Below are 14991 nucleotides of genomic sequence, written 5' to 3'. Positions count from 1 at the left end.
TTCTTCTTAATACTGGTTCTAGACTTGGATTTTGTTGGAATAAGTCTTGTTACTTGCTACTGGATTTGATTTTTGATCAGCTGTCGTGATGAAGTAGCTTGAGTGCTATACTGCCATGCATGTTAGTTTATTCTTAGCCTTCAGTTTGCTGTTGCCGTGATTAAACCTGAGCAAATTATGTTAGCCTCCAGTTTGATTGCAAATTTGATCAGCTGCCTTTAGCTTGTGCAAATTATGTTGCTAGAATTGCTTCTTTCTTATATACTTTTGATATGGTTGAAGCATTGTTTTATTTAGTTGCTGGAAGCTAGTTCCGTTAGAATTCGAGTTATGGTTTGGTTTTCATGGAAGTCGTAGCTTGCCTATGTTATTATTAAGTTTAAAATTCCTACACAAGTCTTTAGCATACAGTTACAGTTAACAATGTTTAAATTTAGTAATATGTCATGCTTTACTTGGGTTGTATACATTGCATGTTTAGTAGGAAGTTATTTTAAATTTAGAGTTTCTTTCCGAAATCTTAAGTAGTGCTTTTATTGCTTTGGGCAAACTTAGTATAGTTACTAGTTAGGTAGCGGTCGCCCTTAGAATAGTAGTAATAAGAAGGGCGGTTGTTACATAACTACGGTTAGACAAGGTGAAGTCTTGGTGGGTCAAGTACTTTGGGAGAAATCCTAAAGTTGGGGACTCTAGGTGAAAATACTAGAGGTCATGGATCAGGTGGAAGTCTGGATGGGTCATGGAGTGGACGTTCAGCATGAAGACTTGAAGTCTCGGACACTAAGCAAAAGCCAGATGGTCATGGAGGACCGATCTGGTAAAAGGTAAACTCTCATGAGAGTAGTAGGTTATGACATGCTCCCCCGAATTCGACCTAGAGTTTCGATGAAACTCAAAGTCTGAACCGGACAACCAAAGGATGTCAAATTTATATTATATATATGGTTTATTGCTCAGACTAACTTCGTTTTGTAGGAAAAAACAAGCCTAGAAAAAACTGGTCCGGGAGCCTGGAGCTGGTCTGAGCGCCCGAACCAGCCTCGCCTAAGGCGAGCGACAGGGGCCCAGGTGGTCTGAGCACCTGGACCCGAAAAGTCATCCACAAGCTGACGTGGAGCGCGTCGATTGGCTGGGACACGTGGTCCAGGCGCCCGTTGCAGCCTATATAAGCAGCATTCGATCAGGAGCTTAAAAACGACATTTAGAACGACTTCTGCATTTGCGCACTGCTCCGGTAAAGCCTCTATGACATCTAAAAGCTCCGACAACGACTCTGCTAAAGCTTTCATCCTACAAAGTCTTCGGTATTCTTAGTTTTTGAATTACTTGTAATTATTTCAAACTGCACTTGTAATCTTTACGAATTGATTAGTGATTACCCATCGAAAGCACTCTCATGTGTGAGCCGTGGAATAGGAGTTGGCATAGGCTCCGAACCAAGTAAATCTTGGTCATGTTAGCGTTGTTGGCTTTTCATTTCTGTCTTTATTCCACTGTGTTTTACTCAACTTTTCAAATGAATGAATTAGCCACAAGCGCTATTCACCCCCTAGTGCAACGATCCTATAATTGCCATCAGAGCTACATTGCTTTAAATTGGTGAAACAACCAATCAATGTCTTTCATTTTTTCCCTCCAAATTTTTTGAAAAATTTCATTTCCATTTTTTCACCATTAGTTAGAATTTGTGAAATATCACATTTAACAAAATTTACCACAATAATTTTTTTTTATTATTTTATTCTTGAAATTCATGAAATACCATTATTTTATTTTTCTCCAGCATTACTAATCCAAGACCAAGTCTTGGGACATTTGTCAATTTTTTTGTATATACAAGATTTTTTTTAAATGGCCCACCAAGAAGGCTATAGCACCGCTTGTCCACCCCTGTTCTCTGACAAAGACTTTGGCTACTAAAAGAGCTGAATGGAGTACCACCTCAAGACACAAGTCGAGATGTGGATAATCATCCAGACGGGATTCACATATCTCACCGAAGATGCGTTGGATTGATTATGCATGAGAGAGGGGGGGGGGGGGGGGGGGGAATCACATGATTTTTAAAAATTCTCTTTTCGACGTGTTAAAATTAGAGTGTGAATACAACAGAAAAGAAAAACACAAAAAGCAGGCACAAGAGGAACACAAGCGGTTTACTTGGTTCGGAGCCTTCGGCGACTCCTACTCCAAAACCCAAGTCCCACGGAACTATCAATGGGTACTTCACTATAAACCTCTTCCGATACCTCCAAAAGAGGGAATCAAAGTACAAGGAAAGTTAGAACAAGTGCAACACCCTGCACTTGTCCTTTTGCAGTATTTAATGAGATGAATTAAAAATTTACCGACACTTTGGAGATCGAAGTGGGAGCGCTCATGTTAATGTTGGTCTGCTAGCCATGATTGGAAGTCCTCAGAGCAATCATCGGGTGCAGCAACTTTGCAGCAAAGTCGTAGCAGAAGCCTGGAGCAGTCGGAAGTTCAATCAGGTGAGCGGTAGCTCATATAGGTGTTCTTGAATGAAGCTTGGTCGAGTCTTCCTTATATAAGATGTGGAAGGCGCCTTCCATAGTTGTGGAAGGTGCCTTCAACTGGTCAAACTCTATCCCGACCGGTTCAACTCTTATTTGCGATGACGCCCAAGTTTATCTTGCGGAAGGCGCTTTCCATGGCCATGGAAGGTGTTTCTATGAACTGTGAGAAGGCGCCTTCACTACTTGAAGGCGCCTTCGGACACTGTTCATCCTAAGACAATTTTCTTCTCTTTGCCCTACAAAATAATGTTAGTCCAAAATATTCTGTAAAATAAGTATTAGGATAATTTAATAATAATAATAACGAGTAGTAATTAGTTCCTGTCCTCCCAAGACCAGGAACTAGTCAATGTCTCAGCTTAGGGATCCCAAATGAACTTAAGTTGGACCAACACGTACTGTCCCTTCAACCAGGATGTGCCCTCACTTGGTCACTCTCCTCTAGTGACTTACCTTTACTTACCAATTTTTCAGACATCCGGTCAGTCCGTCAACCTGTCTGGACTTCGTGCCAGACATCCTGTCGACCCGTTGACATATCTGTACTTCGTGCTAACTATTCAGTCTGCCCATCGACCTAGCTGATATTCGTACCAGCTATCCAGTCGGGTCGTCGACCTAGTTGGATTTCCTACATACTTAATTAAGTGGTTAGATCACAACAAAGTCTAACTTAACTTACTTGTCATTCATCAAAACCTGAGTTAGACCGTTAGTGCAAACCACACCAACAATCTCCCTCTTTTTGATGCAATGACAACGTGGTTAAGTTAGGAGAACAAATGCAAGGATAAATAGCCACATGATATGTTTAAGTTATTCTAACTTCGATTTGTTTCAACTTAACCCCTTAACCCTCTCCCTTTGGCATTCATCAAAAACATGAATAGAAAAAAACATTGCTAGGAAAAGTAAGAAAACATTTTTTTACAATATTTCTCAGGATTACTTTGAGGGAGGAAAGAAAAAAATGTACAACCAAAAAAACTTTTCAAAAAATATATATTTTACAAAATATGTTTAAAGATAGTTTTGAAATCACTTAACCATTTAAAATGATAAAGAAAACAACTTATTAAAAATTTCAAAGTTAAAAAATAAGTTTTGAAAAAAACCTTTTCAAAAACTTTTTCAAAGTATTTTCAAGACATCTTGTAAAGCAGATTTTAAAGATTTGTTAAAGACATTTAAAAAAACACTGTATATTAGTATTTTCACATGAGAAATAAAGTTGAAAATACTTTTAAAATCTATTAACTTTAAAAACTTTAAAGTTTTCTAAAAAAAATTGAAAATGCTGAGTCCAAAATTTTTTAAAAAAAGATTTAAGGTTAAAGTTCTTCAAGACAAAAGTTAAAATACTAAATGTTGCAATATTAAAAATTGTTTTAAAGTAGTTTCGAAAAATTGAGATAGTTTTCAAAATAATTTTTCAAAACATGCAAAAAAAAATTAAAATGAATGTTTTGACTTATTAATTCTCCCCCTGAACCTTAGATTATTTCAAATAATGTAGTCAACTATAAATTGTCCTTAACTGTCTAACCGTTAGTTACTAACTAACTATCAAAAGATAGCAGTGTTCACTTAGTTAGTCAGGTTAGGTGTTTGTGTCCAGTTAGTGTTTGACTGACCTGGATTACTTAACCTGATTGTTATAGATTTGGTATTTAACGTCCAGACTTATGTTGATGCACTGATATAAGCATGTTAAGTCCAGGCAAGCTGCATATGCATCTCCCCCTTTCTAAGTTTGGAATACACAAACAAGGTAGCCCTAATGTGTTGGTGAGATACTCAAGTCCTAAATCTATTGGAGCGTGCTTTTCTATGAATTCAATCTAGACTAAGCCTAAAACTGATTTTGAAAATTATAAAAATAGGAAATTTTGAGAAACATAAATACATAATTTTTCCCTGGAATTTGGAAATGTTGGAAATAATATTAAAAATATTGGTCCTAGTCTATTAAATACATTCCTAACTGACGTTGTAAGTTGCTAAATTCACTTTTAAGAAGGGGTTTGGTGAATATGTCAGCTAAGTTTGACTTGGACTCAATGAAATTGAGTTCAATGTCACCTTTAGTGACATGATCCCTGATAAAGTGATGTCTAATTTCAATTTGTTTGGTTCTTGAATAATGCACAGGATTTTTTGTTAAATTAATTGAGCTAACATTATCAATTAGTACTTTTATTTTTGTAAAGTTTAAATTAAAATCTTTTAGAGGGTGCATCATTCATAACAATTGTGCAACACATTCTCCTATTGCATATTCTACTTCAGTAGTAGATAATGCAACATAATGTTGCTTTCTATTAAACCAGCTGACAAGTGATGGGCCAAGTAGCTGACATCCACCACTTGTACTTTTATGGTCTAATTGATAGCCAGCATAGTCTAAGTCAGAGTAACATATAAGTTCAAAATTGATTATTCTAGGATACCAAATTCCTACATTTGAAGTTGCTTTTAGATATCTAAAAATTATTTCTATGTTAGTTAAGTGAGATTCTTTAGCACATCTTTGGTATCTAGCACACATACTAACTATAAATAAAATATCAGGTCGACTTGCAGTCAAATATAGAAGGCTACCTATGACACTTCTATAGTATTTCGGTGAACTGGTTTTCTATTAAGGTCATTATCTAAGATTGTGTTAGTTGCCACTGAAGTTTTAATTTCTTTGGTGTTTTCCATTCTAAAATTTTTAAAGTTTAATTTTTAATTTATTTTTTTAAGTTTGATTTTTATTTTATTTTTATTTTTAAGTTTAATTTTTAATTTAATTTAAATTTAAATTTTTAGTTTCTTAATCATCTCACCCGATCTATATTTTCAATCAAAGAATCCTACGATTTTGTGAGATGAATTAAGTTCAATTTTAGAGTTGGATTTAACTTTGTGTTAGATTCAAGTTTAGCTTTGGGCTTAACAAATAGGTATTCTTTGGATTAACTTCTGGGCTATGGTTAATCACTTGGATATCATTAGAGTAATCATGCCTTCGAGGTCTTCCAAATAGTCCTATCCACTGAACTTAAACAAAATCTTGGTCTAACTAGTTAGGATCCGTAAGGGGTAGCTTCAGTTAATTTCACTAAGCCAAATGCACTAGGTCGAAGTCATATCTTCCTAGACATGCATAAACATAGTTTCTCTAACCTACTATCATCCAAAACTTCACCAGTACTTTTGTCAAGTTAAACTGTTGTCCTTATTTTAGCTAGTCTTAATTATCTTGTCGGGTAAGTTATTATTTTGGAGGTGCCAACTAATTTGAACCTCCCCCTAAATTATTGAACATTTTGATTTTAAGTTTTGGGTTTATGTTGTAACGACCCGACCCTCTTGGCCCATTTGGCGACCTCTCATGTCGTCAACCGTCGGCCCTTATGTCGTCGCCCCATTTGGCGACCTCTAATGTCGTCGACCGACGACCCTTGGCCGTTCCGTTACTCACTAGGACTTTCCACCCCTGGTCAGTGGATTTTTGCCTCCCCCAGGATTCGAATTCTAAACCTCCAGGCTTAAGTATTAGAGTTTATGAATCCTAGTAACCCAGGATTCATAAACTCTAATACTTAAGCTTGGAGGTTTAGAGTTCGAATCCTGGGGGAGTCAAAAATCCACTGACCAGGGGTGGAAAGTCCTAGTGAGTAACGGCAAATGGGCCAAGAGGGCGGGTCGTTACAATAAAAGGCGCCTTTTTATTGTAACGACCCGACTCTCTTGGCCCATTTGGCGGCCCTCGAGTCGTCGACCGTCGATCCTTATGTTGTCGGCCCATTTGGCGACCTCTAATGTCGTCGACCGACGACCCTTGGCCATGCCGTTACTCACTAGGACTTTCCACCCCTGGCCAGTGGAGTTTTGACTCCCCCAGGATTCGAACTCTAGACCTCCAGGCTTAAGTACTAGAGTTTATGAATCCTGGTAACCAAGTGAGATGATCTTAGCCTCACATCTTTGGAATTGTTCTTGGCTCCACTTGCTCCTCTTGAGTACTTTGCCCTTGGAATTTGTGGGAGCTTCAAATCCTTCCATTAGAGCAAATCATTGCTCTATCTCCATCATCAAGAAATTCTCGATCCTTGATTTCCAAAGATCGAAGCTTGTTGAAATAAATGATGGAGGCACCCTTGTATCGAATCCAAGTCCGTCTTGGAATTCCATTGAAGTTGAGCTTGATAAAATCTTTGACTTGAAGAATTTTGCTCCAACTTCTTCACCCTCTAGCTCTTTTCCCTTTCCGGCGATGATTCCGGTGAAGAGCAACCTTGCTCTGATACCACTTGTTCGGACCGATTATGTAGCTAGAGGGGGGGGGGGGTGAATAGCTCGGCGCGATCTCGTGCTCGTCGTTGCTTACTTCTTGTGATGATGTGCAGCGGAAAATACAAGAACACAAATACAACAACGCTAACTCAAGAATTTACTTGGTATCCACCTCACAAGAGGTGACTAATCCAAGGATCCACACACTTACGCACCCTCCACTATGAAAAACACTCATTTATGGTAACTACCAAAGGCGGAGAAGCCCTACAAGTTCACACTACAAGAAGGAAGGGAAAGGGAACAAAATACAAGCAGAATCTTACAATTTCGCACAAAAAAAATCCTAACCCTAGATTTCTTCTTCTTGCTATAGATCCGCCTCTTGACTTGGAAGAGCCTCCAAGAACTTCAAGAACTGGCGGTGAGAACTCTGTGGAGAAGATCTGTACTCGCTGGAGAAGAAGGTCGTGAGTTCTTGCCGAGAGAACAGCTCGCCAGCAGCTAAATACGACGCCAACGGTCGGATCCCGATCGATTGGATTGCTCCCAATCGATCGGGGAGGCTTTAGATCGATCGGTCGATCGATCCAGAACGCCTCTGTGCTCTCGAAAATTGCCTGGATCGATCGGCTGATTGATCCAGGGCTTATCGTGTGAAATCGCACCTCCAAATAGATCGCCCGATCAATTGGGGGCTCTGGATCGATCGGTCGATCGATCCAGAGCTCTTCTGTTCGCGCGACACTTCTTCCCAATCGATCCACTGATCGATTGGGAGAAGGCTTGTCACGAGGACTCACCGAATCGATCGGTTGATCGATCCAGCCCATGAAAGACTTGCCAAATCAAGTCCAAACGTCCCTCAAACCAACATCCGGTCAACCATGACCTGTTGGTACATCATGCCTAGCATCTGGTCACCCTTGACCTGCTAGGACTCCCTTACCAAGTGTCCGGTCAATCCCTTTGATCCACTTGAACTTCCACTAGATGTCTAGTCAACCTTGACCCATCTGGATTTCCTCGTGCCAAGTATTCGGTCAATCCCTTTGACCTACTTGGACTTCCCAACACCAGATGTCCGATCATCCTTCATCCATCTGGATTTTCCTTGTGCCAAGTATCCAGTCAATCCCTTTGACCTACTTGGACTTCCCAACACCAGATGTCCGATCATCCTTGATCAATCTGGACTTTCCTTGCCTGGCTTCACTCACCAAGACTTCCCGTCTGCCTGGCTTCACTCACCAGGTCTTCACCTGGCTTCACTCACCAGGATTTCTCTTCTGCCTAGCTTCACTCACTAAGACTTTCACCTGACTTCACTCACCAGAATTTCTCTTCTGCCTAGCTTCACTCACTAGGACTTTCACCTGGCTTCACTCACCAGGATTTCTCAGTCAAGATCCAGTCAACCTTGACCTACTTGCTATCCTTTACAATTTCACCACATGAACAATTGCACCTGCAATCTCCATGTCTTGTCTCCATGTATTGTCAAACATTGAAACCCAAACATCAAGACTCGAGCTTGAACCAATTCAAGCTCAGTCAACCAGGTCAACCTTGACCTAGGGAATATTGCACCAACAATTTCTTCTTTTAAGTATTATAACTAATCTTAAAAGGAGTGAACTGTGTAGGCAGAGAGATTAAGATAATGTTCACAAGGACTTTTAGACATATCTAACTTTAGTATCTTAAGTCTTGTAACCAAGTTGGATATCTCCATAATGTACTCCCTAATATTACCCTTCCTTGTGTATTGCATGGACACTAACTTCGTGAGAAGTATAGTAGTCTCAACCTTTTGTTTGAGATGAATCGGAGCGCTAATTCCTTAAGGAAGGTCTTAGCATCCTCCTTCTCAGTCATCGAACCTCTAAGTGATTTCAGAATTGACATTCTTATGATCATCAGACTCATGCGATTAAATCACTCCCACTTGTCAAAATTTACTTTTTGATCCGTAGTGGAATCATTAGTCAAAGGTGCAGGGTGATCATGTCTAAATGATAGTCCAAATCCATGCAGCCCAATAAAAATGTAATATGCTCTTTCCATTGTCCAAAGTTTGTACCAGTAAGCATGGGGATGTTGTTCAAGTTAGTGGACATTGAGAGTACTACATAAACAAAAGTAAAAAAACATAGCTCAATTTAACAAACAATGCATGTATCATTATAGTTGTGCAATAACAAAAATATAATAAACGAAACATACAACTATATGGGTATTAATAGAGATATCTAGTGCAACATTACATTAAGTCTTTGGACTAAATTGTAACTTGCTATTGGTACTCTCAAAATAACTCATGATTACCTTCTTCTGTCACACAACTCGCCTTCCTTTGGGTCAACACATTATGCATATGATACTTTATTCATAAGCTTCCTTAGTTAGCTTATGTTTTATAGCATCACTCATAATGCTTCTAATCGGCCACATGGTGCCCCTTCCTTTAGGCCGACACACCATGTGTATGATCAAGAAGTTTATCTTAATTTGTGAGCTTCCTTAAACATATATTCGGTATAAGAATGATTTTTCTTTGGGTCAATTATCCTTAGCATGGACATACATCCCTCTACACTAAAATACTCCTAGCCTCCCCAATAGTTCTTGCTTTAGCAATAATATAGGTTTAACTAAGTAGTAAGAGCGGAGAAGAATTTAGGAAGAAATTGCTAAAAACTAAGCTAAATTCAGTTATTAATCTATTGGTATTGGATATCAATTGACACCTTATCAATCGATCGAGAATGGATATGAATCGATTCACACGTGTGCCAATCGATTGAACACATATGAAACAATCCACCGATCAATCGAAAAGGCTTCTGTTCACTCATTCATCCACTCCAATCGAGACAAATGTTAATCGATATAAAAACCTTCTATGGGCAACCCAACGAATGTCAATCGATTAGCCGATCGATTGATGAATTCTAATCGATTAGCCAATCAATTCAGAAGCTCTCTATTTATTTCTTCACAAACATTAATTGATTAGTTACCTCAATCGATCTAGAAGCTCTCTTTTGAATTCCTTACAACCTTCAATTAATTGACTGATCGATTGTTGACCCAATCGATCCAGAGGCTTCCGGTTGGATTCTTGTCGTAATCGAGCAATCCGAATCGATTGATTCCTCATGATGATTGATTAGTAAACACCAATCAATTAGCTGATCGATTCTGGACCCTTCTGTTTATAAACTTGCAAACTTAAGCATCCCAATCAATTAAACCTTACGCCAATCGATTGGCGAACATCAATCGATTGGATGATTGATTCAGGAAGCTTCTGCCCACGAATCCGCAACTCCCAATCGATTGGGAACCTTCCCAATCGATTGATATCAGAAAACGTTCATTTCTGAATGTAATTTTCTATCCTAAAATCACACTGTCAATCTCGTTCTTCGCAGATAATGCAAAAAACTCTATTCATAGGTTAAATCATAATCTATCCAAATCCTAATCTATCCATGCTACATTTAATGAATATACATAAATTTTGTTCATTCATATGGAATCAAATGCAAAAATTGATGTATTTATGCCAAAACGTTGAAAAATAATCCTTCCGCCTTAAAAACTGATAATAAGTCAATCTTAAGCACGGATACCAGTTGTTATATTTACAATACATCATATATGAACTAAGGGACGCATTTACAACAGGATCTAACTTTTATTAGTCTCTAAAGCACAATACAAAATCGAAACAATAACTCATGAATGGCTGACCTGAATCCATCACAAAAAAGGATTGCTTCTTATTTATCGCCAGAGTTCTTGCTAGTGCAGAATAGCCTTCTACAGGAATGGACGACGACAATCCTTAGTTCTCTCTTGATAAGGAAAAGAAGAGATTGAAGAGGCTTTAGAACATATCCTAATTCATGAACATCTTCTTTTATATACCAAACTCATCCTACAGGGGCTATTCACCTTAAAGCTCCATCTATCATTAACAACCCATCAATATTAATGAACCGGATTATTAGATCTACACATTAAATTCATATTTATTTAATTCAAACTCTCTTAATATGCATTGAAATATTAAATCACTTAATTAGATTTAGTTACTTTAATAGTAATTAAGTATATAAGTTTTAATAAGTAAGCACATCTTATGAAAATTAAGTCCCTTCATATGGACTCAATTAAATCTAATCTACCCATGTACTTAATCCTACCATTCTAATTTGGACAGAATAATAAGCTGCATAAAATACAGCAAAAATAATCTGAACAAGAAAATAAAGCGTGAAATTCTTTAAATGTCAACAACCTTCAGAGATTAAGGGGGGAAAAAAACAGTGTAGAGAAGATGCATTCTCATTTGATGTTATTGCAATCTGTGTTTCCTGTAACCGCTCGGTCGGGAAAAAAAATCTCGTAAAATGTTTTCCTAGCTTGTCAAAAACCACCCCATCTCATGAATTTCTTTACCTCGTCGTACAAAACCAATATAGCAGCTGCTCCTGTACTCCTAAACATGTTGGATACCGCACCACGATAGAATGATGTTAGACCCTCGAGCTTATAAATCTTCCTCCAACAATCCAAAGTGCTATTATACATCGGTTTCTCCAACCCAGATTGCATCATCATCCGTCTTCGAACAGTATCTAGTGGATATGATGTCAAGCTGGCTAGTGTCGTGACAACTTGAGCAGCTATCCAACGCTTCCACAATGGCGAGTCATCTGAAAGAACGAGATCTTTAGCAGTATCGAATCCACCAAAATATAGGCCACGATGAATGATCATTCCGTGGATCGACGCAGGTAGGCCTCGGTAGATGCCTTGAATGCCATCTTTCTTGTATACAGTTTGCAGGAAATGGCTGATACCTCTGAATTGGCGTGCTTCAGCCAGGCCAATGTCTGCTGCAAGGCGGGTATGAGCTATGTCCAGTGGGTAGATGATCACTAAAGTTGTGCAACCTGCTGCAGCCCCTGCCATGAAGTTGGCAGCTGCAACAGACCACTGCTCAGTTTTTCCTCTGCACAATATGGTCCTATAGAGATCCTGTGAGAATAATACAGAGAAAATCTTTAGCTCATTCGTGTAACAATTGGCGTGGAACGATATAACTAATCAATACAATACAAAATGGTGATAATCGACCACCTGGAAAGGATTTTATGCATGGGTATATGGACACGGTTTAACAATGTGGAAAAGAATTCAAAAGAGATCAGAAAGCAGAGAACTGATAGGGTTGCTTGTGTTCTTCGTACCAACTAGGTGCTGGGTATTTAGCAACAAGAAACTTTCTTGCTAGGTCGACTCTTGTACCATTTTGGCAGAGAGGTCAGTGAGTCAACCGCAAAAGAAGTGCTTCTCAAATACTTGGTGATTCTGAGACAATGTACATCAGTGGAATTTTACATTGACATAAAGAAACCGTATGGATAACTTCAGATGCTCGAAGGGCTATAAGGTTATAAGTGATAACATTATTCGCTTATTTAAAGGAATGATGAAAAGCTGACAAATCTAACTTTAGAAGAGCGAGTAACAATGGCTGCAAGAAGTCCATCCAGTGGTAGTGACAAAATAAAGAATTCCTCTGGTAAGAGATCATAAAGCCAAACATTTCTCACATGTATAGAGTAGCATCCTGGATATTGAATCACTTTTGGAACAAACTAGATTCATAATTTTTTTCATCATTGGATTGCATAGGAGACCAATCCAAACTTCACAACTAGTTCATATGATTAGACAAAAAAAAGAAAAGGCAGCTTTCAACAACTAGTTCTTCTTAAGCTCTTAAGCTGCTTCTCCAATATTTCATAACATTTTCAATGATCTACACTTCAGCCCTATAATCAATTGAAAGAGTGAAGTTATATCTTCCCATTGACAAGCCTTAGTCAAGGGGAAAACCTCATGCCTTGACTACCATTTCACAAAAACAATTTTCCTCAGAAATTAAGTTGTGCCTTTTGAGGTAGCAATGGGTCATCCAGCAAGTGATGCAAAGGCAGATGTGATAAAAGAAGAATCAGAATACAGTATCAAATGGATTTTGTTTAGAAACTAATTTACTACATCATCCAGAGGATATGATGCCCTAATGCTTACATTAAACATTTAACAAACACTAAGTGAAGCTGTTCCAGCTATACAATTCATTTTGTTTTCAGGAATGATTATTTTCTAAGGATGGCATACAAGATAGCCTGAATTCTTCAATGAAAAAATAAATAAAATTGTTCTCAAAAAGTAAGTTGTGCCTCTAGTAGGCATAGCTGCATATGTAAGGTAGCAATTGGTCATCCAACAAACAACAAAGTATAGGTGGAACAAGAAATTGCAATATCATATGGATTTTGTGAAGAAACTAATTTGCTATATTCAATAAGTCAGAGGATATTATGCCCTGATCCTTAAATTAAAGATTTAACAAACATCAAGTAAAGTTGTTCTGGTAAATAGTGAGCGTACACTTTCAAACACTCTATTTACCACCCTTGGCATGAAGAATAACGGATGCTCAGATGTGTTTTACAGATAATTGGCAATTCCTGGTCATACTAATCTGGAACACAGCTAGCAGCTTGCTACAAGTTTAAATAGCTTTCGTTCAATCTTCAATTTTGTTTTTCCCTTAACCCCACCAGTTAACCTATTTCAACAGCAACAAGTTATCCCCTAATGCCCCAAATACTGCTTCCAGTATATACGATCCATTGATCGAATCCTCCCATATGCCCTTAAATCAGAACTTAAATCAGAATTCTTGAATGGAGCTCCATGCAAAAACTACACGTCACGAGTTCACTTGCAATCCAGAACTCATCTAACAGCCTCAAGCAAGTGGTTTAAAGGAATCAATTCACTAGAATCATGTGATCAAGCATCAACGTCATACATTCCTTACATCCTGAATCAAGAATAGAATTAACCAAAGCAATGCATTGGCATCCGTGATGGCCAAGAAACAGTATCAATTCCCCAAAAGAATATGATAGAGAGAACAAGACTCTTTCATTCCTTTCATCGAGATCGCTTAGAAGTGACAAAATCAATCTAAGCATACCATTAGCATCGATTCAATTCTTTGGAATCGACCGCCCAATCACGTGTCGAACAAAAAAAAATAACAACGGAGAGCAAAGAAATATTCCAATCTCGGAAGAAAGAGTTAACGATTCGAAGAAGAAGGACGCAAGGTTTCGACGCGAATACCTTGAGGGAGAAGTTGAGAGCGACAGACGGGTAGTATCGGATGACGCCGGTGCCATTTCCACGCCACAGAGAGAGCATTCCCTCCTCGCGAACGGTGCGGGCGATGCAATCGATCATACCCCGGAAGCGGCGGCCACGGCCAAGAAGCGCAGCGTTGCTCTCCTGCGTCTGGAGCAGCAGCTTGGCGCGCTCGATCGGCGCCACCACGGTGTGAACTGCGCCTCCCATCACCGCCCCGGCGATCATGTCCCGCTGAAATTCCCATATCCGCCCCTTCGACCGCCAGCCGCCGCCACCTACACTAGCAAGGGAACTACTCGTCGATTCCATCAATAGACGCCACTTCTCCCCATTCTCTCCTCTCCCTCCCTCCGTCCCTCCCTCGCTCGCACTCCGATCACGTCAGCCGGCGAAGGTTTTCCTTCGACACTCCGTTCTCTCTCACAGATGACTACCCTCAGCCCTTCCTCCCTCCCTCTTCCAGCTTCCAGTTGGGTCTATATACGGAGAATTGAAACACGTGCAACTCACGTGATCTCGAAGACCTGAAAATTGGTATTGATTGGGGATGTAAACGAAAATGGGTGAAAAATTGGTCAAACGAAATGTGAAACGGCGGATCGACGAATTTTCTTTTCAGCCATCATCCACATTGAAAGATCAATGGAGTGTTACCATGGGTGTTAAAACTAATGAGTGAAAATGTTTGAATAAGACTGATCCACCCAATCATTAAAATTTTCTTTTTTTTCTTTATCCATATGCGAGGTTCCACATCTCTTCAACAATATCCACATGACTCATCAGCCGCTAGGTCCCACATCTCCTTCTCTTACTTTTTTTTTTTCTTTTACTATTAATATATATGTTTTTTCTATTAAAAATTTTAAAATATAAAATTTTCTTATTTTAAATAATAAGCATTTATATTATGTAAATAAAATTAAAA

General features: G+C 38.8%; 1 protein-coding gene across 1 annotated transcript; it reads right to left on the bottom strand.

Moving 5' to 3' along the window:
• Positions 1-11033: 11033 nt before the first annotated feature.
• On the bottom strand, positions 11034-14523 carry LOC122001788 (probable ADP,ATP carrier protein At5g56450). Its single transcript, XM_042556715.1, has 2 exons — positions 14043-14523; positions 11034-11873 (listed from the first exon to the last, which is right to left on the bottom strand). The coding sequence occupies exons 1-2, from the start codon at positions 14370-14372 to the stop codon at positions 11259-11261; spliced, it is 945 nt and encodes a 314-aa protein (XP_042412649.1). The 5' UTR covers positions 14373-14523; the 3' UTR covers positions 11034-11258.
• Positions 14524-14991: the final 468 nt, after the last annotated feature.

This window comes from Zingiber officinale, chromosome 7A (genome assembly GCF_018446385.1).
Source record: "Zingiber officinale cultivar Zhangliang chromosome 7A, Zo_v1.1, whole genome shotgun sequence".
Classification (NCBI taxonomy): domain Eukaryota; kingdom Viridiplantae; phylum Streptophyta; class Magnoliopsida; order Zingiberales; family Zingiberaceae; genus Zingiber; species Zingiber officinale.
This window is presented reverse-complemented; position numbering and strand designations above follow the sequence as displayed.